At 41.7% G+C, this 24,554-nt stretch overlaps 1 protein-coding gene across 4 annotated transcripts in view; it reads left to right on the forward strand.

Moving 5' to 3' along the window:
- Nucleotides 1-23,964, forward strand: part of LOC129779919 (227 kDa spindle- and centromere-associated protein-like) — a 63,179-nt gene extending 39,215 nt beyond the window's left edge. For all 4 annotated transcript variants that reach the window (XM_055787692.1, XM_055787695.1, XM_055787693.1 and 1 more), the window contains 11 exons: nt 18,923-19,075; nt 19,161-19,244; nt 19,313-19,468; nt 19,549-19,710; nt 19,778-19,951; nt 22,243-22,397; nt 22,457-22,649; nt 22,713-22,844; nt 22,898-23,247; nt 23,347-23,434; nt 23,500-23,964. In XM_055787692.1, the coding sequence (XP_055643667.1) occupies nt 18,923-19,075; nt 19,161-19,244; nt 19,313-19,468; nt 19,549-19,710; nt 19,778-19,951; nt 22,243-22,397; nt 22,457-22,649; nt 22,713-22,844; nt 22,898-23,247; nt 23,347-23,434; nt 23,500-23,601 (1,749 nt within the window). In that variant the 3' untranslated portion in view covers nt 23,602-23,964. The remainder of the gene's footprint in view (nt 1-18,922; nt 19,076-19,160; nt 19,245-19,312; nt 19,469-19,548; nt 19,711-19,777; nt 19,952-22,242; nt 22,398-22,456; nt 22,650-22,712; nt 22,845-22,897; nt 23,248-23,346; nt 23,435-23,499) is intronic.
- Nucleotides 23,965-24,554: the final 590 nt, after the last annotated feature.

Consider the following 24,554-nt stretch of genomic DNA (forward strand, 5'->3'; position numbering starts at 1 on the left):
ACACCGTGCCCAATTTATTCTCATACTTTTCAAAATCATAGTGTTGTTTAGGTATAAATACGGTACAGATTTTATTTTGAATTTCATCCTCTGCACGAACTGCAGTCTGGTAAAGCAGCGGATTTAGGAAATCAGGTGGGCCACATACTCACGACTTTAGGAAGCTTTCGAAAACATATTCCAGGTACATGGTGGAGTTCACATTGAGCACCGGTCTAAAAATACCAATGAATGCATCATTGGTAACATTCCAACTCAATTGCCATGTAGAGTTTTTGAAAAGTGGCCAATACAATACAATACAATACATACAAAAGTGGCTGAAGAATTTCTTGTACTGGCATTTTCTAAAAGCTAAATGAAATACACAGTGACCCTTGTGGAACGAGTGGTTCGATGCCGCTTTCATGAGACGGAAACTCAATGTACCCCGAAAGGGCTTCGTGAAACGAGCAAAAATGTGTCTTGATGAACGATCGTTTAGTGACCGAGAGGTGGATGCAGCGTTGGTATAGATTGAGAAAACTTTCATACAATCACCATAATGAAGGCCACCTACAAAGTGCTTTCAAAATTACCGTTCTGGATCATATTTCGCACGCTTAAGGCATATGATGCAGAAAACAGATCTAAACTTTATGCACAGGTATTATTTGGTTGATATTTTTAATAAATTAGCATATTGAATTAATAAGCTTTCTACTTTGGTACCTTAAATAGGTTTGAAACATAAAAACATAAACATAAAACATAAAAAAATTGTCGAATAAAATGCTTTTCAAATGAAGCGAAAAAGAATCAAACTTCGGCCACTAAATCAAATTTTGGACAGATTGAATTCAAATTTCGGACACTTTATTTTGTAATTTTTGGGACGAAAATTACATTACACTTGATTATATTTTAGAGTCGTGGGAAATTAACACGTTGTCAACGAAAGTCGGTGTACTACGGACCATTTTTCAACTCGTTGCAGGAGATCCTCCAGAGTGCTGTGCACCATCTATTCATAGACTTCGAAGATAGATCATAGATCGAATAGCTCGCCGAGAGACAGAGAGAGAGAGTGAGAGACAGAGAGAGAAAGAGTGAGAGATAGATAGAGAGAGAGAGAGAGAGAGAGAGAGTGAGGGACAAAGAGAGAAGACAAACACCAAACCTTTAACAAGGACCTTTTCATCGAAGCACTACGCGTGGAGAGCGGCGTCTTGAACATGAACGCGGATGAACTGACGGAAACGCTAGCCAAAGCATGCGAAATAATAATGCTAAGAAAAAGGGAACCCAGGTATAAGCGACTTCCAGCCTACTGGTGGAGTGAGGCACTTGGCGTGCTTCGGGCCAACTGCGTTAGCGCCAGAAGACGCTTCCAACGGTCAAGCATAGACACCAGAGAAGAGTGCAGCACGACCCAACGACCTGCCCACCCATGCCATATGGAGAGGATGAGGATAACATCGAACGCAGAGAGGTGTCGAACGACGAGCTAGTTGTAGCTATGAAACGCCTCAAAACGAAGAAAGCGCCTGGCCCAGATGGAATCCCCAATGTAGCTTTAAAAACGGCAGTCCTAGCATTCCCTGATATGTTCAGGACAGCAATGCAGAAGTGTCTAGATGAATGCTACTTTCCGGATCGAAGGAAGGTACAAAAGCTAGTACTACTGCCCAAACCAGGAAAGACGCCGGGTGATCCAGTATCGTATAGACCCATATGCCTGTTGGACACTCTTGGGAAACTTCTGGAGAGAATCATCCTCAATAGGCTGACGGAATGCACGGAGGGAGTTCGTGGGCTGTCCGATAGTCAGTTCGGATTTCGAAAAGGGAGATCCACGGTAGATGCCATTCGCATAGTGGTCGAAAGAGCCTTGTTGCATCCAAACAGAAGCTCAGTGGAAATCGATACTGCGCAGATAACGATCGACGTAAAAAACGCGTACAATGGTGCCAGCTGGGAGGCCATCGCGACTGCGCTCCACATGATGAGAGTCCCAGACTACCTGTGTAGAATACTTAGAAGCTACTTCGAGAACCGTGTGCTGGTGTACGAGACAAACACGGGCCACGCGCAGATTAAAACTTCGGCGGGAGTTCCGCAGGGATTTATCCTGGACCCATCGCTCTGGAACAGTATGTACGATGGCGTACTAAAACTGAATCTTCCCAGAGGTGTGGAGATCATTGGCTTCGCGGATAACATCGTTATTCTCGTGACAGGTGAATCCTTGGAACGGGTCGAAATGCTCGCGACCGAGTCGATAGACATGATCGAAAGGTGGATGCAAAGTGTGAAACTGCAGATAGCCCACCACAAGACGGAAATGTTAATTGTCAGCAATCGCAGGGCGGTGCAGCGTGCAGAAATCACCATCGGAGAGCACTTGATAACTTCGAAGCGAGACTTAAAATACCTAGAGGTGCAGATCGATGATCGACTGAACTTCAACAGTCACGTCGACTACGCTTGTAAAAAAGCAACGAAGACAATCAATGCACTAACAAGAATCATGCCCAACAATTCTGGCCCAAGCAGCAGCAAGAGGCACCTTTTGGCTAGTGTCTCCTCATCGATATTACGATACGGGGGTCCAGCCTGGATCGCGGTGTTAGAAAATCAGCGGAACACGAGGAGCCTGAATAGTACGTACCGGCTCATGGCGATGCGAGTTGTGAGTGCGTACAGAACAATATCAACAGAAGCGGTCAGCGTCATAGCCAGGTTGGCCCCCATCGACATCATCTTGGCGGAAGTCAGCGAGTGCTATAGGAGGAGGGGAACCAGAGGAATCCGGAAGCTAATGAGGGTGGAGTCGATAGCTAGGTGGCAGCAAAAGTGGAGTGCGCCTCAAAACGGCCGATGGACGCACAGGCTCATACCGACACTAATGGGCTGGGTAAACAGGAAACATGGTGAGATGAATTTCCACCTAACGCAGTTTTTGTCTAGTCATGGCTGCTTCAGGCAGTATCTGCATCGGTTTGGACATGCAAGATCGCCTTTTTGTCCAGAGTGTGGAGATGTGGAGGAAACACCGGAACACGTCGTATTCGTATGTCCCAGATTCACCGCAAGGCGCGAGGGGCTGCCTACCCTTCATGCTGGGAACATCGTGGAGGAAATGTGTCGTGACGAGGGCACCTGGAACGCAGTGAACAGTGCAATCGTCCACATCATGCTACAGCGGAAGTGGAGGACCGACCAGCTTGCGGATAACACCTGACTATAAGAGATAAACCACAACGAGATCTGAAGCACCGGATAGTACCCCACGAGAGCGGCCATGACGGAGTGCGCGTTATGTTGGAGGGTACTACCTAATCGGCGCTCCGCTGGGAAGAGAAATCCTGCGAGGGTGACTGTGACGGGCGCGCGTTACGTTGGAGGGCGTTTCCTAATCGGTTCACGTTTCGACAGGTGAGAAATCTTGCGAGGGTGGGTGTGACGGGTTGCGCGTCAAGTTGGAGGGCAATTCCTAATCGGTACACGTCTCGACGGGTAAGCGGAATCTGGCGAGACGGAACGACAAAATGCTGGCAATGCCTCATGGTGGATGGAAGGAAGAAAACTGCGCATACCCCACGAGAGTAGCTGTGACGGAGTGCGCGTCATGTTGGAGGGCACTACCTAATCGGCGCTCCGCTGGGAAGAGAAATCCTGCGAGGGTGACTGTGACGGGGCGCTCGTCAAATTGGAGGGCGCTTCCTAATCGGTTCACGTCTCGACGGGTAAATGGATGCCTTAAAACGGTCATAAGTGCAGCGGAAAGCAACGAATGGTGGATAAGAACATAGAGAAAAAGGGAAGGATCAACGCTAGTCAGCGTTGAAGAATCGTGAAGTGCATGAGCACAGCCGCCCCCTGAAGTATTCGCCTAGATGTGGTCCCAGGGGGAATGAGGCTACGAGAAGAGGGCTTGGTTTTTGTGGGTGAGATCCTCACTCGACGTCTAGGTTATCCCTTCCCAGATTTTCCCACATCTCTTTCTCTCTGAAAAAGATTTTTAGGTCAAAAGGAAAAGACGAAAATTTCAACATTGCAAAACTCATCGGAAACTAGATTGATTGACTGAATACTTATCTCGCAGCTGAGCGAGAATTTGGATCTCTGCTTCAAAGCCGCTTATGATTCAATAACACGAAAAGAGCTATGGAGAATCATGGATGAAAACGGCTTCCCCAGGAAGCTGACTAGACTGATTAAGGCTACGATAGATATAATACGGCGAATATCGGGTGGATTATCTGATTCATTCAAGTCCGGAAAGAGACTTCACCAAGGTGATGGTCTCTCTTGCCAGCTATTCAACATTGCGATACAGGGTTTTATGAGACGAGTGGCGTTTAACTTGCATGGCAAGATTTTCAACAGGTCCAGTCGATTCATCTGCTTCGCTGATGACTAAACGTTGTCGGCAAAACATTTGAGACGGTAGCCAAACATTACACCAGACTTAAGCACGAAGTAGAGAGAGCTGGGCTATGGATTAATGCGTCTAAAACTCAATACATGCAATACCAAACACTTGAGGCTTAGCAATCGTGCGAATTGTGTTCTGTACAAAACATTCATAAGACCGGTTGTCCTCTACGGACACGAAACGTGGACAAAGTTCTCGCCCACTTTGAACGACGTGTGTTATGAATCATCTTCGGCGGTGAGCGGTAAGACGGCATATGGATGCGAAAGATGAACTACGAGCTCACGTAACTCACCTGTGGACCCAGTATTCATAAAGTGGTTAATGTTTGAAGGGTTCGCTGGACAGGACATATTGCAGGAATGCCGGACCACTATCCAGCAAAAATGGTGTTCATCGGGAATCTTGCGGGTACGACGCGACGAGGATCGCAGCGAGCAAAGTTGTCAGACCAAGTAGAACAGTTTTGGCCATGTGAACCAGGCCATGTTGTAGACTTTGAGCCAAAGTCAATACTGCAAATCCGCAGCCAAATAGCTTCACATAGCACTCCAGTGATATGGCTTAAAACATCAAAACCATCACAGCGGATTCACGTAGTCTACGCAAGGCCAATCGAGGGTGACTTTGCCATCCATCTCTATTCAAGAGGTAGATGTTGTAGACAACAAGTCGACTGGCAACTGTACTTCAAGTCCAACAGCAGCATTCTGCACTACTTGTATCCCACACCCCACGAAGTGTTTCCGAAACCTTTCTGACATGAAGATACTGGGGCTACCAAACATCAAGTAAAGCGTAGTGAACACGAGGATTCATTTTTCGTAGATGGAACAATTGGAGTTAAGCAAAAAAGTGCTCAGTGAACTGAAACAGAGGCCTCTCTTGAGGAATTGAGTGGTTGTGTGGATGATTTTTTTTTGGATTCCTTGTTGTCTCGATACTACTGTTGTACATTTTTTGCTGTGGTGGTAACTTGCCAAATCAGGCCGAAACTTCGCAAGTCCATTGTGAGCTATAATGAATACGTTTTTTCAGACTCTTCTGCTTGTACATTTGGAGTCCATAGTCCTGTTTGTTCAGATATCCTGGGGTTTTTGTCCAGATTCGACCACTAAGAGCGCTGCTGTGAAACAAACAGTCTGACTTCGGATGGTGATAGAAAAAATCTACATAATACAATTCAATGGTCCAAATTTTCCTCAAATCATACTTTTATTAGCTTCTCTAAAAAATGTCCGGCCTTACCCCAGGCGACAACTTCCGGCAGGCACTTCGTACTGTACATTTCCCTGTTTACCATAGGTCTCTAAGGAAAGAACATCGTAGTGGATGTTCCCTTCTCGCTGATCGTCAGCCACTGGAAGACCTTTCTCGGGAAATTGGTGTGGAAGATATATTTGACGTCATCGCTTATCTTCTTGGTGAGGGACGTAATTTATTCGGTTCCCTGCCAGTTGCTGCCGCCAGTGTTCAATAGGTCTCGTCATCCATTATGACCACGACGTTGCGCCGAAAAACTGTGTCTGTTGTGATGATCTGCTGCTCCAGCAAGGATGGTCTCGGCTGACCCTCCCTATTAAAAATGTTCATTTTAGTCAGGTACATCTTCACTGTTTAACCGGTTGCTCGTACCTTCCGGTCCAAACCGCAGAACGGCGTCTGCTGTTTTTTTTCGTTCGTGAAGCACTGTCGGGCGGCCGGAATCAGGCTTCCGTTCAACGTACTCACTTTTCTGCAGAAGGGAGAGGATGTTGTAAATGTCGGATCGGCTATATCGGGCGGACACGATGTTCAGCTTTTTCGCTCCGGGTGGATTTGGCAGTGAGAACTAAGCGTCAAGCAAAGAACTGATAAGACCGCCAGAGTATTTTTGAAGAAGGCTTCACAAACGTAGAATTGAAGGAAAATTTGGTCCATAAAATTATTTCATGTAGTTTTTCTCTGAATTGAGTTATTTTTTCTAATGCATCTATGGAAAGGCAATAGGAGATTCAGCTCCATAACATTTTTTCTTCGATTTGTAACAATACGAAGTCTACTAGTTACCAACAATACGTGAATAACTGATACGTAATTAATTTAATTTTAATTTGTATGAGAATATATTAGACACGATGTTCTAGAAATCATCACGCCTCAGCTTGAATTGAAGATCCGCGGCCTGAACATGGAAAAGTGGAAACACGGAAACATATAAACATAATAAACATGAAAAGGAAAAAAAGAGAACAAAACCTGACAGTTTTCCACTGCAACACTGTCTCACAGTCGGATATAATAAGGCGGCTCCGACTTGCGACGATAGAAACTGAATTAGAACCCAAAATGTATTCGAACATACATCAGTGTCGTATTCTAACGAGCCCCAATTTGACGCTGTGATGAATGACTGTGCGAATGCAACGCCATATAAGTGTTAGTGTTAGCCTATAACTTGCGCCAAATGAAGAAAGAAGTCACGTGCTGGCGCGCTTCCCCGGACACGAACGATTTGTTGTTGATGTACACAACTTAATCGAGCATGTGGGGTGTGCGGGTGGATCGCTCGGTCCACCCGTTGTTTCCCCCTCGCGTGTTTGTCTGGGTAGACGGATTTATGTTGACGGAACAGAGGCTCGAAGAAAATTGCGATACATGGGGCGAATCAAACACGACATAAAAGAATGTGTGAAACCACCTGCAGTCGCAGTCCTTGCGGGTGGGATACCTCATTGGTCGCACGAATGGAAACGGTTAGTTCCGATTTAGATGTGCTGGGAAATGGGTCCCGATTTGTGGCTGACGGAAGATTTTGATTTTATCGTCTCGCGTTGAGCTAATGAACCTCAGTGCGGGCGAGGTTTAGATCCTCGAATTAGGACATAACTGCTGGTGCGACGAATAAAAAAAGAAGGTTACAATGGGAGGTGTGTATATTTTCGACGATAAAATTAAACGGATTACTCCTTGATTGGCAGCGTGGATTGTATCGATTTTTGTTTGTTGTGATATTCCTGTTACAGTAGTGGGAACAGGTTATTTACATTGCTGCATTTTTCATACAGTGAAAGGATAAATGTGTAATTGATTTCAAATAAGTTTAGAACTCAACTGTTGCGATTGTTGGTTCCTTGGTGGCCCCGGATGGATATGTACTGTCTTCGCGCGTAGTTCCATGAAGATCGTTTGTGTGATTTGTGAAAACTGTCATGTCTCATGTTTAAAGATGTGTGATACACGTTCCAAATAACGTTCGGATTTTTACCATGAATAACAGATGTTAAAAAGCGAATCACCGATACTTTTGCGATGCGGATGATTTGCTAGGAGAGATGGAGATGTGACCATCAACATGTTGACTAATCGATATTTGTGATCTTCGAAGTTACTGCCGAAAAGTGTACGTGAGTTTGTTTCAATTGGTCCCATTGGGACCCAGGTTCATCTAAATCATCGTTAAAATTGTGCTTTCTCTAAAGAACGACCACCATATTCGTAGGATATTATCGAGATGTTAGAATAGATCGAAACTTTCAGTGACTTATTATTTGATCCAAGAACCCAGTTCTCCAGTGCAGAATGGAACCCTCCAAACAAACCGTTTTGAGAAGTTAACAGTTATGACAACGTTGATTTGTTTCTATACTCCGAAGAAAATATTCACAAGGAGTAAGTGAGCTTGCCAAACGTTTTGTTTAGTGTTCATTGTTGGTGTCTGGAGGCGTTGGATGTATCGTTAGGCCTGTATAACGTGAAGGAAGAAATAACGTGAAGGAAGAAATAACGTTTGTTGTATGACAATGATCATGCATCAACATAAAAAACTTATCATTGACCGACTTATGACTGTTTTTTTTAAATGGTATTTTCTCTAGCGAACACTCGTTATAACTGTCTGTTTTGTGTAAATTTTAAGCGGTATTAATTTTAGATATTTGAAGGATTTTTCGTATGGATTTTTTCTCTCTTCATAGTGGTACTGTATAATAATGTTAGCTGATGGAAGAATCATTTGCGGAACTGTTTGTCAGAGCCTCGAACATACGAGGTTTGTTCAAAGAGCAAAGATAATTATTTATTTAGTATTGATTGTCCTCTTTAAAAAAGCTTCCTTAACACTAGGTTTACGGACGTTTATTATATACCTATCTCTACGAACACGCGTCAATTTGCCAGACGGCCAGAAGGTTTTGCTGTCTATTTGGTGAAACCAGCTGGGTGTGGTGTACTATGAGCTGAAACCATTACGGTGGACTTCTATCGACGACAATTGATGCGTTTGAGACGTGCACTGAAGGAGAAACGGCCACAATACAAGCAAAGACACGATAAAGTTATTTTGCAACACGACAACGCTCGGCCGCATTTCGCGAAACCGGCGGAACCGATTACTACTTTCTTCGATCGATGAAACAATTGGCACGATTCGTGGTTAGCCGACAAACCGGCCGATTATTTCCGCAAAGGGCTCCGTGAATTGCCAGAAAGATTGTGACTAGCGATGGGCAATACTTTGAATATTAAATTTGTAAACTTTTTTGCAGAATAAAGCATTATTTTTTTTTAGAAAAAAACGAAGAAACTTACCTTATGATTGAGGTACAAAAACATAATAATTTATAATGATTCAAAAAATATTCTAGTATTTCATTTTTCAATACTCGAGCTAAGCAACTGAATTTTTTTTAAATCTCTTCGCACTCTGACATACTTTCTATTGTTGCTTCTCGGCAACAGTTGTTTATCACTTGTTTAGTTTGAGATAACGATATTGGATAACGAAGATAATGGATCGAAGTATTGTCGGTACATTCCTATTTATTATTGTTGTGATGTTTGCATGTTTACTATCTTGTTAAAGTGACGCATATCCGCAGAGATAGGTATACCACATAGATAATTTCAATACTTCAACAATTTTGAAGAAAATGGACAACACTAAATTCCAACTTTAAATTCCGAAAGTAAATTGAAATAAAACACACTTAGAATTCGAATTTCGATGAAACTTTTATTTCAAATTAATGTTTGGTTTATGCCATGATGTGTGAAATACAACATCATTCAAATGTCCACCTAGGGCTTCCTCGCACACCTTGATCCGGAACAGGTAATTTTCGATGACTATTCAGCACATATGGGGCGGTATCTCGGTCATAACTTCACGAATGTTGTCTTTCAAATGTTCAAGAGTTTGCGGAGAGTTGGCATAGACACGGTCTTTCGCATAATCCCACAAAAAAAAGTCTAGCGGGTTCAAATCGTATGATCTGGACGGCCAATTGGCATCACCAAAACGCGAAATTATGCGTCCCTCAAATTTCGTTCGCAATATGGCCATGTTAGGTCGTGTTGTGTGGCACGTGGCGCCGTCCTGCTGAAACCACATGTCATCCGTATCCATATCTTCAATTTGTGGCAAAAAAAATCGGTTAACATGCGGCCATAGCGCTCACCATTCACAGTTACCGTCTCGCCGTCCTCATTTTCAAAGAAATACGGCCCGATGACTCCACCAGACCATAATGCGCACCAAACAGTGACTTTTGGCGGATGCAATGGCCTCTCAACAATCACGTGTGGATTTCCTGAGCCCCATATATGCAAATTTTGGGTGTTCACATAGCCACCGAGCTCGAAATGTGCCTCATCGCTGAAGAAAATTTGATGCGAAAATTCAGCATTTTGCTGCTGTTGTTCGTTCACCCAATCGACGTATGCCCGACGCATTCCATGGTCACCACGCTCTAATTTTTGTACCAGTTGGACTTTATATGGATGTAGGTGCAAGTCCAAATGCAAAATTCGCCACAATGATGTGTTTGACAAGCCCAATTGCTGGGCACGCCGTGGAATCGAAACATTCGGGTCATCCTCCACACTGGCAGCAACAGCAGCAATATTTTCGGCCGAACGCACATTACGATGATGCAGAGGTTTCACAATATTCGCTACGGATCCAGTTTGTTCGAATTTACGCACTACATTAGCGATTGTGTGCTCTGTAGGCCGTCCATGACGACCAAAATCCGTCCGTAATGCTCGAAAAACATTTGCCGGGGTTTCATCATTGTTATAGTATAATTTAACAAAATTAACACGTTGTGCGATGCTAAAACGATCCATATTGTAAAATGGCAGACATTCAACTAACGATATGACGCTTTGGTTGACAGTTATGACGAACGGTTGTCAGCGCAGGGCTGTATACTTTCGGAAGCCCGAAATGGAAAACCCTGTACAATTCGAAATGCGTCAAGAAGACGTGTCCCTAAAAGCTAGTGTTAAGAAAAAATATACCCCTGCTTGCTGTATTCAACTTATGAAGCATTTTTGTAACTCGTTTTTCGAAATGGTGTTGTGTTCCTTCAGCTGTATCAGAAGCAATGTTTGGGAAACTTCGTCCTTCATTTTTGAATTTGAATTTAAGTTCCAGTCCAGTCCGTGATATAGATGCAAGCAGTATTGCCACATTTTAATCTGTGCCAGAGGGGCTAAAAATCTTACTCATCTGTACTTTTTCTTCCTAAAATTTGTACCATTGAAAATATTCGTTGTACTACCGTTAACTTGGGGCTAAAAACGAATCTATTTTTTAAACTAACAGTTATCTAAAAAAAATTGTTTTGGTCAAAAATCAACTTTTCAGACGAAAAAACGACCAATTGCAAAAACGAAATTTTTTTTTTGACAAAATTTTGTTTTCGAGATAACAGTAAATATCGACGAGTAATGCAATTTTAAGGCATTTGGCACCAACAATTTTTTTTTGAAAACTCCGATTTTCGATGATTTTTCGTTTTTCAAAAAAACTTAAATTTCAACATCTGTGACACTAATAAATGAAGTTCGAATGAGTGAATATTTTGCATATGGTATATTATTGTGCAAGTCAACATTTCGCAGCAAGTTCCGAATGGAAAATCGAGATAACTATTTTTATTGGCACTTAAAACCATACGTTTCGTCTCGTATTCCGAAAAAAAACTCCCAGAGTGTCGAATTTTGAAAAAAAAAAAATTTTCGAGATGACACCACATCTCGACGTTTCATGCAATTTTAAGACAATTGGCATCAACATTTTTTTCCGAAACCCCCGATTTCCTTTACTTCCCCCTTGGGTGATTTTTCGATTTTCAAAAAACACAATCTTTGACCGCTTTGCGCCACTCTCCCTTAAGTCCGATTGAGCTGATATTAGGCACAGGATGTTTTTTCGAGGTGGTGAACATTTTGTATATGGTAACTTTTCGAAATTTTAGGGTCGATTTTTTTTCCTATACATTCATTGTCACCCTAGTGTGAGTGGATGAGCATTAGTATTGAATTATTATTTATACTGGGATAAAATAAAATTTAACTCTCTTTTGAACTGGTTGGGGATCCTAGAAAGGATCAATGAGTTTGCGTGGCTTTGTATAAGCAGCTGAAGATGATACATGATCCTTTCTTGTTCTCGTGAGAACAATACTCGATATTTGTATCCTTATTTCTAGATTGTATCTCTATTTCTAGATACTTACTGTTGCCACAGACGATTTTATATTTGTTCCATGAGTCATCGGTCGTTTTTCGGCTGGTTCACACTGAATGACTTCATCATCAGTCGGAAACTGGCGCCGAACGGTTCCGTCTGTAATTTCGGTTTATCTTGGACCAGAGTTTGGAAGAGTTTGAAATTGCAAGCATTACATGGAAAACGGTGCTAGGAATATTATTTTATTTTTCCTCAAGTTTACATCGACGGCGAACGTTCTTTTTCAATCTTGTGTTATTGTTCAGAAATTGTGGACTATTCAGAGCAGAGGAGTTATATGATATTACAATATGCCTTCAATCATACGTGCAAAACTTCTGAAGGCAATTTGGAAACTCATACGAGGCTATACAGCCTTTTTGGCGAAATTTTGCATCGAGGTTTAACACGTTCGTCGCCCAACGCGACGTTTTTGAGTTTCTTGCAGGACCCAACTTGCGAATTAATTATTAAATGAAGATCAAACTTAGTTTGTAGCTAACTTTCACATGATCTAGCAATTTTTTTTTTTTTTTTTATTAAATCGTTTATTTTTACAGGCTCAGTTACATAAGTTTAAAGGAGCCAAACTCCTATCTGTATAGTTACAAGTATACATAAACATTTTTTATTAATTCTAATGTTAATGAGGTAGAGAACCGATTACTCGCGGCTTGCTCGAGTTTAGAAGGGTGACATTTTGTTTCAGGAAAAGGATGGGATATAAGGATATGTTGACAATGTTCACACTCACATTCGCACTCACATTCATCATACTCAATTCTTAAGCCTATCTTATATCTAACATGTATTTACATTTCACCTTATTCTATTGTTAGTAAGAAGGGATTTGATTTCTCGCGAAGGAAAAGGAAAAGGAGAATATAAGGATATAAGGACAATCACACACGAAGATCGATAGCTTTTAGGAAGACATATATTTGGGACATGTAATCAAGGTCTAACCGAGCCAACACATCTCTCACCGGCACATTGGGCTGCCTTCCTCTAGCCCGAAGAAAGTTTTCTAAATTCGATCTGGCAACAAGATACTCCTCGCACGACCAAACAACGTGTTCGATGTCGTGGTAACCTTGGCCACAAGCACAGATATTGCCATCGGCAAGATTAAAACGAAAGAGTAGCGCGTCTAACGAACAGTGATTGGACATGAGTCGAGAGAAGGTGCGAATAAAGTCCCGACTTAAGTCCAGACTTTTGAACCATGGTTTGAGGCTAACCTTAGGGATAATCGAGTGAAGCCACCGACCCAATTCATCTTCGTTCCACTTACGTTGCCAGTTAACGATGGTATTTTTACGGACTAAAGAATAAAATTCATTGAAGGCGATTTGACGCTGATAAATATCGCCTTCAATTGCACCTACCTTTGCCAATGAGTCAGCCCTCTCGTTACCCGGAATTGAGCAATGTGAAGGGACCCAGACAAAGGTAATGACATAACAGCGTCTGGTTAAAGCACTCAAATTTTCTCGTATTCTCTCAAGGAAGTACGGCGAGTGCTTTTCCGGCCTCACTGAACGGATAGCTTCGACAGAGCTAAGACTATCCGTTACAATGTAATAGTGTTCAACAGGTCGTGAGGCGACGCTGTCCAGCGCCCAATGTATTGCTGCCAATTCAGCAATATACACAGAGCAAGGATTCTGAAGACTGTGGGAGGTGCTAAAAATTTCGTTGAACACTCCAAATCCTGTGGACTCATTCATAGAGGACCCATCAGTAAAGTACATATTATCACAATTGACACGCCCATACTTTGCATTGAAGATCGTAGGAACGATCCCCGATCGATGATAATCTGGAATTCCATGGATTTTCTCCTTCATGAACAGATCAAAATGTACAGAGGAATTGATGTAGTCAGGAAAACAAACACGGTTGGGAGTATACGAAGAAGGATCAACCTGCATGGAGATGAATTCATGATATGAGCTCATGAATCCTGAATGAAAATTTAGCTCGATAAGCTGCTCAAAATTTCCGATCACCAATGGGTTCATAACCTTACACCGGATGAGGAACCGAAGCGATAATAAATTGAAGCGATCTTTTAGTGGGAGTAGGCCTGCCAAAACCTCGAGACTCATGGTATGCGTTGAGGGCATACATCCCAACGCAATACGGAGACAAAGATACTGAATTCGCTCGAGTTTAATGAGATGTGTTTTGGCAGCTGATTGAAAACAGAAACTGCCATACTCCATCACTGAGAGAATAGTTGTTCGATACAACATTATAAGATCTTCGGGATGGGCTCCCCACCAGGTGCCGGTAATTGTACGGAGAAAGTTTATTCTTTGTTGGCATTTTTTACTCAGATACCTAATATGGGCCCCCCAAGTACATTTGGAGTCGAACCAGACCCCAAGATACTTGAATGACATAGCATGAGTGATCGGTTTACCCAAAAGTTGAAGCTTTGGTTTTGCTGGTCTATGCTTCCTAGAAAAAACCACCATCTCTGTTTTCTCCGTGGAGAATTCGATCCCTAGCCCAATGGCCCAGGTTGAAAAATTGTTCAAAGTATCTTGTAAGGGTCCTTGCAGGTTGGATTCGTTTGATCCTACGACAGACACCACTCCGTCATCTGCAAGTTGTCTTAGGCTGCAATTTTGTGTAAGACAATTGTCGATGTCGCTTACATAGAAGTTGTACAAAAGGGGGCTTAAACATGAGCCCTGGGGGAGGCCCATGTAGGAGACCCGATTTACTGTCGAATCCCCGTGAGAAAAGTTCAACTTTTTCTCACAAAGCAAGTTATATAACATATTATTCAACAGAGGCGGCAGACCCCGAGAGTGTAATTTGTCTGACAAAACCTCTATTGAAACAGAATCAAAGGCCCCCTTTATGTCCAAGAATACTGAAGCCATTTGTTTTTTTTCGGCGTAAGCCATTTGAATTTCTGAAGAAAGCAACGCAAGACAATCATTCGTCCCCTTGCCCCTGCGGAACCCATATTGTGTATCTGAGAGTAGGCCATTCGTTTCGACCCATCGATCAAGGCGAAACAAGATCATTTTCTCCAACAATTTCCGTATACAAGACAGCATTGCTATTGGACGGTACGAATTGAAGTCGGATGCGGGTTTTCCGGGTTTTTGAATAGCTATAATTCGCACTTGTCTCCAATCATCTGGAACAATATTATGCTCCAGAAACCGATTGAATAAATTCAACAAGCGATGTTTCGCCACATCAGGGAGGTTTTTTAACAAGTTGAACTTAATTCTATCCGTTCCTGGAGCCGAATTGTTACAAGAAAGGAGAGCAAGAGAGAATTCTACCATCGAAAACTCGGAATCAAGATCGCACCTATCTTGTGGTATATCTCGAACAATTTTTTGCACAGGAACGGAATCGGGACAAACCTTCCGTGCAAAATTAAAAATCCATCGATGTGAATATTCTTCGCTTTCATTCGATGAAGAGCGATTTCTCATGTTTCGAGCCACTTTCCATAATTTTTTCATTGACGTTTCTCGTGACAAACCTCCCACGAAATTTCGCCAATAAGCACGTTTTTTCCCTTTGATCAAGTTTTTAAATTGATTTTCAAGGTCCAAATACGTTTGAAAATTCTCAATGGTTCCACGTTTCCGAAAAGCTTTAAATGCGTTCGATTTATCCTGATAAAGCTTGGAACATTGGCTATCCCACCATGGATTGGGAGGCCTTTGACGAAAAGTGGAGCCTGGGATGGGTTTCGTTTGAGCGCGAACCGCGCTGTCATATATCAAACGAGAAAGGAAGTTATACTCCTCCAATGGAGGCAAACCATCTCTGGAATTGATGGCTAGAGCAATCGCGTCCGCATATTTTTTCCAGTCAATGTGTCTTGTGAGGTCATATGCCATGTTTATAGATTCAGAAGAATTCGAACCAATGGTGATGGAAATTTTGATTGGCAAGTGATCACTACCGTTGGGGTCCTGGATTACATTCCACTTGCAATCTAACGATAGTGAATTCGAGCAAAGCGAGAGGTCAAGAGCACTTGGGTTAGCAGGAGGTTTAGGTACACGTGTTGTTTCCCCAGTATTCAAAACGGTCATATTGAAGCTGTTACAAAGGTCATATATCATCGATGAACGATTGTCGTCGTACTGTTCCCCCCAGGCAGTTCCGTGAGAGTTGAAGTCTCCCAAGATCAATCGTGGCTCAGGAAGGAGTGAGCACATGTCAACAAGTTGCTTGCGGCTAACCGCAGCTCTCGGAGGCCAATACAAGCTGACAATACAAAGGTCTTTGCCTCTGATGTTTGCATGACAAGCAACAGCTTCGATCCCCCCAATAGGTGGAAGGTCAATTCTAAAAAATGAGTGGCACTTATTGATCCCCAATAGCACCCCTCCGTATCTGTCAACACGGTCCAAGCGTATAATATTAAAATCGTGGAAAGAGATATCATCTCGCGAAGAAAGCCAAGTTTCGGACAGAGCAAAAACGTCACAATTGAAGTTATGAATTAAAAATTTGAATGTATCCAATTTAGGGATAAGACTACGACAATTCCACTGTAAAACAGTGATATCTCCGACCTCTCTATTTGAATTAGACATCAAGAGAGATAATCATTGCAAGGAGGGGCCATGTTTGCATCAATTGTTGCAAAATTGTCTTTAATACTGGAAGCATTGAAATGACAATGGTTCTGATGGAGTCGGAAACATTAAAACACTTGAAGATTTGGTCCAAAAGGTCAGACAACTTTATAAATCCCGATTGGGGAGTTGAGCTGGACGGAAAAATAGGGACATTTGGGGTTTTTGATGTCCCCTCGAGTGCTGGGTCGTTCGAAGGTGAACTATTCCCACGGAAGCCAGGAGGAACCTGATTTTGCTTGTCCGCTGCACTCGATTTTTTAGGCATGCTAACAGGAGGTATAACCGGAGGGGCTTGTCCTTGAACTTTGGGAGTGGTCACATTTTTGCGCCGGGGATTCCCTTGGAAAATGAACGGTGTGCCCCCGTTAGCTGTGTCCGCTTCCATTTCGTCAACGGGTAACGTGGCGAAGACATTTTGTGTGATGATTGGTTGTTGTTGTTGGGCCAGTGGAGAAGCGCCCTTTAAAATATCCGCAAAAGTGCGTTTCGAGCGTTCCTTCAAAGAGCGCTTCTGTTTCTCCCAGCGACTCTTGTAAGTTTCACAAACTGAGAGCTCGTGTGGGGATCCCCCGCAATATGGACATTTATGCTCAGTCGCACTGCAGGATTTCCCCTCATGTTGCTCTCCGCAAGTGGCACAGCGCTCCTTGTTGGCACAATAATCTGAAGTGTGACCAACTGACTTGCATTTTTGGCAAGTCATGGGCTTTGGCACGAAGAGTCGCACAGGCAGTCTTAATTTGCCCACCATGACGTAGTCAGGGAGAGCGGAACCAGCAAAAGTTACTCGAAACGAGTCTGACGGCGTGAATTTAGTTTTTCCCTTTTCTTGGGATACTTTCCCTAGTTGGCGGCTGTCCAAAATTTTAACGCCCACCAACGGGAGTCTTTTAAATTTACCAACTCCTTCCTTTATCATTTCACACGTCAGACCCGTTTCAGTTATCACCCCCGAGATTTCTACGTCATGGGAAGGCACGTAGACACGATACTCTAGGGAGAATCTCTCGTCGATCACAACTGCATTTGCGTGTTTCCGATCACTCACGACAACACGCAGTTTGTTCGGTCTAACCTTAGAGATTTCGACCACGGAGGAATAATATCTTGCCAGATCTTTCGAAACCTGAATGACATTGATGGATTTTCCGTTCGGTTTGGGCCGGAAAAAAACAACCCATGGGCCAGCTCCAGGTGAATCTTCTGGATAGACCTTGACACGAGGAGAGGAAGCAACTGAGGGGGAGGTCGAGGTCGATTGTTGAGCGGGGGCGGGATCAGTAGGGCTGGGAGGCAAGTTCGGGAGTTGAGCGGAAACGGGAGCGGGAGAATGAGGGGGTGAAGAGGAAAGGTTTGCAAATTTTCTTGAGGGAGGCTTGTTGAGGTGAGTTAACTCTTCCTGTAAAGAGACATCTTCTGAGGGGGGAACGCGTTTAAGCGACTTCCCAGCACCCGTAGCTGGGGAGGGGGAGACAGTGGATTCGATATCCATGTCAACGCTTTCTTCCCCTTCTGCCATTTAAAATGGCAGATGTACACTTTCTTATAATTTTTGCAATTTTTTTTTATAATTCCTTAACCTAATAACCTTAACCTATTAATTTGAGTATACTTATTATGCACACCAGTGCGGATTATTTATAACGGTGCTGCGTGTTGATCGTTCGGTACAGCTGAACCCGTGTATCGCACCACGCGGTGATGATGTCGAAGACGGTGCTACGGCGATAACACACCAGCACTCAGCGCTCGCGTGCAGCGTTTCTTCCTCTCGCTTGTTGTGTCTGCTCCAATGAATTCACAGGGAATCCCGTTAGTGTCCAACACTCACTTCACCAGCCACGAAAATAACGGTATCACTTCAACGATGGACGATAACGATATAAAACCGTCCGGCGGCTTCGAGCTTAGGAAGACGAATGATGATCTAGCAATGTTTGTTTTCAATTGAAGACGAATTTTTTTTTTTCCCAAAATATATTTTTTTAAGGCACATGTGGCGTTAGCCTGACGGGGCCGGGAGTCCAATATTTTGACAATTTTTGTCTTACAACTATGTTAGTAATATGTAACCGATTACGAATTGATGACAATAATACATGCCAAAGCCATATTATATGGGTTTTGCAAAAAACTGCAGTACATACCATCCGTACTATAAATTAATAAAAAGTATAGTATAAACAGTATAGTATTATGGTTATGATTTTATTATTTTTATTCATATCCTATAGTTACATTTAGGTGCCTACTCTGTCAAATTCCTTCTGAAAATCCTATTCAATTTGAACGAGGAAAGTGTCACCCATATCTGGGTGACGGGGCGACGAAAGGGTGAAAAAAGTTAAGAATTGGTCATTCTTCATTTCGCAGCTGGCTGAGGAGACGAAACGGTACACAGCGCTGCTCCGAAATGAAGCAGATTATCTTCGGTCCCAGATGGCTAAAATAAGGAGCGAAGTTATTAGCACCAGACAATGTAACGGTGACTATTTGTCGCTCGTCCGGGAAAAGTGCGCAGAAATGGTAAGCACTTGATCGCTTGATACGCAAAGAAAGACTGTAAATTGATGAGCCAAAAGTTTATATATACGTTTGATTCCCCATACAGGAAATGGAACATCAAAAGGAGCTGCAGCGGATGCGGGACGAGATTGAATCGTTGAGCATTCAGCTAGTAGGAAGCAGTGAGATGGTGAGTTGTGTGGGGGAAACAACTGGGGGAAGGTCTAGCTCGAAAGTTTAATCTGATTTGTGGTGTAGAGTAATCAGCACGAACAACTGTTGCGAGAATCGAATACGTTACAAAACACAATCCTGGAGCTGAGCAATCAGAATGAGGTACTGCAGAAGGCCATCCAGTCTTACGAGGCGAACATTGAACAATTACAGCAGGAGCTCAGTTCGTTCAATTTTGAGGTAACAATGAATGTAATTACTGTCGTTGGAAATAATATGAGCTTATGATTGGTTTTCCACTGTGGAATGGCGAAAAACAGTGCGGCAATCTCAATCGTGAGATCGAGATTCTGAGAGCGTCATGCAGCGAGAAAGACAATAAAATAACGTGTTTGAACAGTGAGCGGGAGAAATTGTTGGCCGATTTCAATTTGCATAGGCGTATGTGCAAATGTGGATTTAACAACAGTGTGAAAGAACGGGTAATTTACGGTGTTTATGGAGAAAAAATGGTACCTTGTTTCATGTAACAGGATTCTCATTTTCTAGGCCAAAACGCCGGTGTCGCATTCATTGCAGAAACAACTCGTCCAGAAAAGTTTAGAAGCCACCAAAGCTGCCGACGCGTTAAGACAAAAATCGTTAGACTTCAAAAAGTTGGAAAATCAATACGTTGCGGAGAGAATTCGATTAACCGAACAAACAACTGAGCTGTTCACACAGGTATTTCTCAATCTTATTAGTTCTTAAACGGTTTGTTTTGATTACAGAAATTGGTTATCTTCTCTTGTTCGAATAACTTAATCTACCACAAGGCATTGAACTGACCTAGCATGTGGATTGGTCAATCAGTTTACTTGCAAAATAAATAAAAAGTATTTAAATTTATTCAGTCGAACTCGCAAAAAATTCCATACCATCATTAAGTGAAGTGAAATTTATTATCATCCTCGAATGTGTTTTTCGAAAGAAAACTTATGTTCGAATATTCGAAATTAACCCCTTGAACGGAAATGACGAGTTCAGCTCGTCATAAACTTTCCTGAATAAACTGACATTATTGAGATTTTTATGAGAGCAGTACTTGTAAGTCATGTCGATCTATCGCTTTGATATACTTGTGTGCATGCTTCTAGAAAAATTAAAAAAATAAAAATTAAATCGCTTGCCAGATCAGTGTTGACTGAAAATAAATTGTCGTTCAAGGTGTTTATTGAATCAAAAAATCAATTTACTGTCAGAAAACACATGAATTTCAATCATGGTAGTTTGGAAACTTCATGTTTTATGGGCCTACCGCAAGGATCCTGTCTAAGCCCCCTCTTGTATAGTTTTTACGTCAATGATATGGACGATTGTTCATCAGGAAATTGCATGTTGACACAACTTGCAGATGATGAAGTCATTTCCATCACTGGAAATAGTCCCGTCGTCTTTCATTGCAAGATACTCTGAACAACCTGTCTGTGCAATTCCAAATATAGAACTGAAAATGTAGATTTCATAAACTTGTATTTTTGATTCGAATGAAAGTTTGTATTCAGTTTAGGTTGAAGTTAATATGAGTTTTCCACAGCATTTGGGAAATCTTGACTCAAGTGTAACTTTTGAAAAGGGCGTATCGATTTAGTGAGAGAAAGAGCGAAACTTTATCGCAAAACATTGGACCCGTTTTTTTTTCATTTTTTCATTAGGGTGCCCATTACCATTTTAGGGTGGTCCGAAAAATCATTTATTTCCACTTTTACCCAAAAATGATTTTTTAAAGAATTCCCGAGTACTAGCCTTTTATTAAAAAATCTTGAACTTGCCAAAAATGGATTTATTTTTCAGTGGACAAGAAGGCGCTATATTTTTATCTATTTTTTCTTGCAAGCTAAGGACTTTTTTCTAACCAAATTTGTGAGAAATTGGAAGCGTTATTTTCAACGCTATTTTAACATATTGACTATAGGGATTTTTCTCAGTTGTATTGCAATAGTTTAATAAGAAAGTGTTCGAATCGATTGATTCAAAAACATCATGAATCTATCATAAAATGTTTGAGCATAAAGCACTCAAAATTTGACAATTTTTGTGACGCGACCTATAATTTTTTTAAAGTACTATCTATTTGCTGCCCGAAAACGTAATCCTGCGTCAAAACGTCTCGATGATTCTTTTAGATATTTTCAATTCAAAGCAAACAAATTTTTTGCGACAGTATGAGCGCATTTTTGGAATTATCATTCTCTTTAGTTCAGTGCTTTAGTAAGGAAAAGATAAACATTATTATTTGTTCATTATAACGCTAACCGATACCGCAGATGTTTGCATCAGAATTAAACAAATTCAAAGATAGTTGAGATGGAAAAAATATTAACATCAAGTCATAACTATTATTAGTACGTATTTAAAAAATCTGTACATTCTGTAGAAAACCCAAAAAATCTGATGGTCAGCACATACACATAAGTTGGCAGCGCATGTGGAGTAGAAATGACCTTTGTCGCTGGTTACACACGATTATCTCTAAGGTCTCGACGAGTGTCCGATTCAAGGGATTGCATGTAGGTCGTGATTTCATTCGCGTGATATTTGCGGCTCATATCCAATCACTACAATCTAAACGCGCATCTTCATCACATTGGCACGCATCAAGCAATCTGTTTGAAAATTACTATAAACTCTATGTGCTAAGATACGACCTTCTGGGTTCGATATTCAAAGCGCAGTGAATGAAATCCTTGTCTTGTCTTGCGTTGGATAAGAGAGGCTTTAACTTCTGAGAGTTCATTCGCCTCTAAAAGTTAACTTGAATTTTACGAATGCTACCTCCTACTAAACGTGTAATGTAATCGAGCGGGACCAATCAGAACGCGGGATTTCTGATTCGGATTGCATTTTCCAATTGTTGGAAAGTTAGTTTCATAGAATATATCATATTATTCATTGTGACGAATAGTTATGGAGTGCCCAAATCGGTTGAGTATTTATATAATATTTCTTGTTTCTCTCTCTCTCTATCGTTCAAGATCGGCGAACTGAAGGGCAAGAACTCCAACTTAGAACAGAGCTTGTTCCACAAAGAGGAACTAATCGAGCGATTGCAGCAAAGTCTGCGAGACGTCAATCGGAGTCTAGCGGACAAGTCGGAGATTGCTAAAACCACGGAGGTCAAGAATGCTAGGTAACACCGAGCAGAGTCCATTCTCGGTTCCAGCAGCAATAGTTTCTCCCTATTTCTAGTCTATCCAAAATGTTGGAGAAATTCCAAGAGGATTCGACCGTGCGGGAGAAAAAACTGGCAGAGGAGTTAAACAACACCCGGAGAAGTTCACAGGATCAGCGGAACAAATTGCAGCAAACGGAAAACCAGCTCGCCTTGCTCCGGGAGGAAATCGAGACGCTTCGGGGGAAATGCGAGAGTTTATTGACGGAGGTGTGGGCTCGTGGAATAATGGTTTTTTCTTCTAACATTTTTCACATTTTCCGGATGTTCTAGAAAAATACACTGAAAGATGAAACAACGGAGTTGAATCGCCAACTGTTTGGTTCGATTGGGAAAGAAAGTGCACTTTGTGAAATGCTGAAGCAACTTCAGGAAGATTTGTCTTCCAAAACGAGTTGTTTAGGGGTACGAGTATAGTTTACACCGCTGAATTTACATAAAGTAAAATCTAATTTCAGGAAGTTGAAGAAAATTATCGGAAGGTCAGCCAGGCATATCGAAATTTGAAGAGTTATAATGAAGATGTTACGAAGCAGTATCAGATGGCAAAGAGGTATTTAATGGATTATAACAAGTTGGCGGATTTCAAGCGTCAAGCAACGACAACTATTGAAGAAGCGAGGAAGTGTGCAGTGGAATCTCGTCAAAGAGAGCGGATTTATGAACAGAAGGTCGCTGAGCAGACTGCGTTCATCGTGCAACTCAAGGAAGATAGAGTTAGGTTAATAGAAAAGCTCCAGGACTATCACCGGGACTTGTTAATTCTCAATCAAAAATTGGACCAACAAGCGTATGACGACAGGAGGAGGTGATTATTTAACAATTCTGTTGGAAATGCTGAATTAGTGATTGTGATGAACTTGAAGTTCATGATAATGATTTTTATTTGCTATTGGTATTGTCGTAGAAACACGAGTACTTCACTGCACCAGACGTTTTATCCGTCAGAGGCATACAAGTTGGTTCGTTCGAGTAGTGACCCGAATTGTAAGGATGTAAGTGTTTTTCTGTGCTTCCGTGTGTACCAGTCGAACTATTCGATTGATAATTTTCGTTTCAGAGTGATGAACTATTTCGGCGGACGCAATACACTAGGGAAAGAATACACCGTACCAGAGAATTCTGGCGTCAGGGAATAAAGGATATTCTGCCACGTAAATAAACTTGGGCCAAAGCTAGCATCTCTGGAGCAAATGTTCAATTCGTGTTCAAGGGTTTATGGAGGCATTTGTATTTTTGATATAGTCCTGTGCTATCTGTGTTATATTGTGTATAACTAAGTTATTCGGTTTTTGATATAAAAACATATTACTTGTCACGTTTCATTTCATCCAAAAGATTTTGTTACTTGAATGTCATGAAAGAGTTTACACGAGGCTACTTATAACACATAGGATTTTTTTTTCGAACAGGATTAAGGTAAATGAATATGATCTTGGTTTGTCCACTTTTTTGAATGCGTCAATGTGTCAAATCAGGTATTCAAATGTTTCAAAACATATAAATAAAATTGACTTTGTCATAATTTATAGTAGTTTTATATGATACTAGCTGACCCGACAAACTTCGTTCCGTCCAAAGTAGATTTTTTGTTATCAATACCCTCAAACAGTCACGTTTTCTTGCTAAGCGAACGTTCATTGGTCCAATCGCAGAGCTTTTGTTTGATAATTCTTCTAATAAACCCTTTACAATTTCCTCTTACTATAAATTTCCTAGTACTTCTACCAAAACTCGTCATTGTGATATCAAATTATTTTCATACACAATTCTCGTTCAAGTTTTTTCAACCACTTGCAAATAACATGTTTCTCTGGAAAACATTTGATACAGAAAATATAATAAAATTATGACATCTCAAATATGACGATTCATTCCTCGAGTTTTGTGCTTACCTTTTTGCTTCATTAGCTCTCGGGATATGCAGAAATTTGTGTTTCATTTATATGATATCCTCCCCTTAACACGTTAGGCCCAGCGTCGGTCCCTAGGGGCCATCTTAGAGCTTTTTGGTAGTAAAGTGCTGACTGACTGGGACTGACAGTTACAAAATAATAAAATAAAAATATATACGGTTTGTTTTTGCTTGATTAGCTCTCGGGATATGCAGAAATT

This window comes from Toxorhynchites rutilus, chromosome 3, assembly GCF_029784135.1.
Source record: "Toxorhynchites rutilus septentrionalis strain SRP chromosome 3, ASM2978413v1, whole genome shotgun sequence".
Classification (NCBI taxonomy): Eukaryota; Metazoa; Arthropoda; class Insecta; order Diptera; family Culicidae; genus Toxorhynchites; species Toxorhynchites rutilus.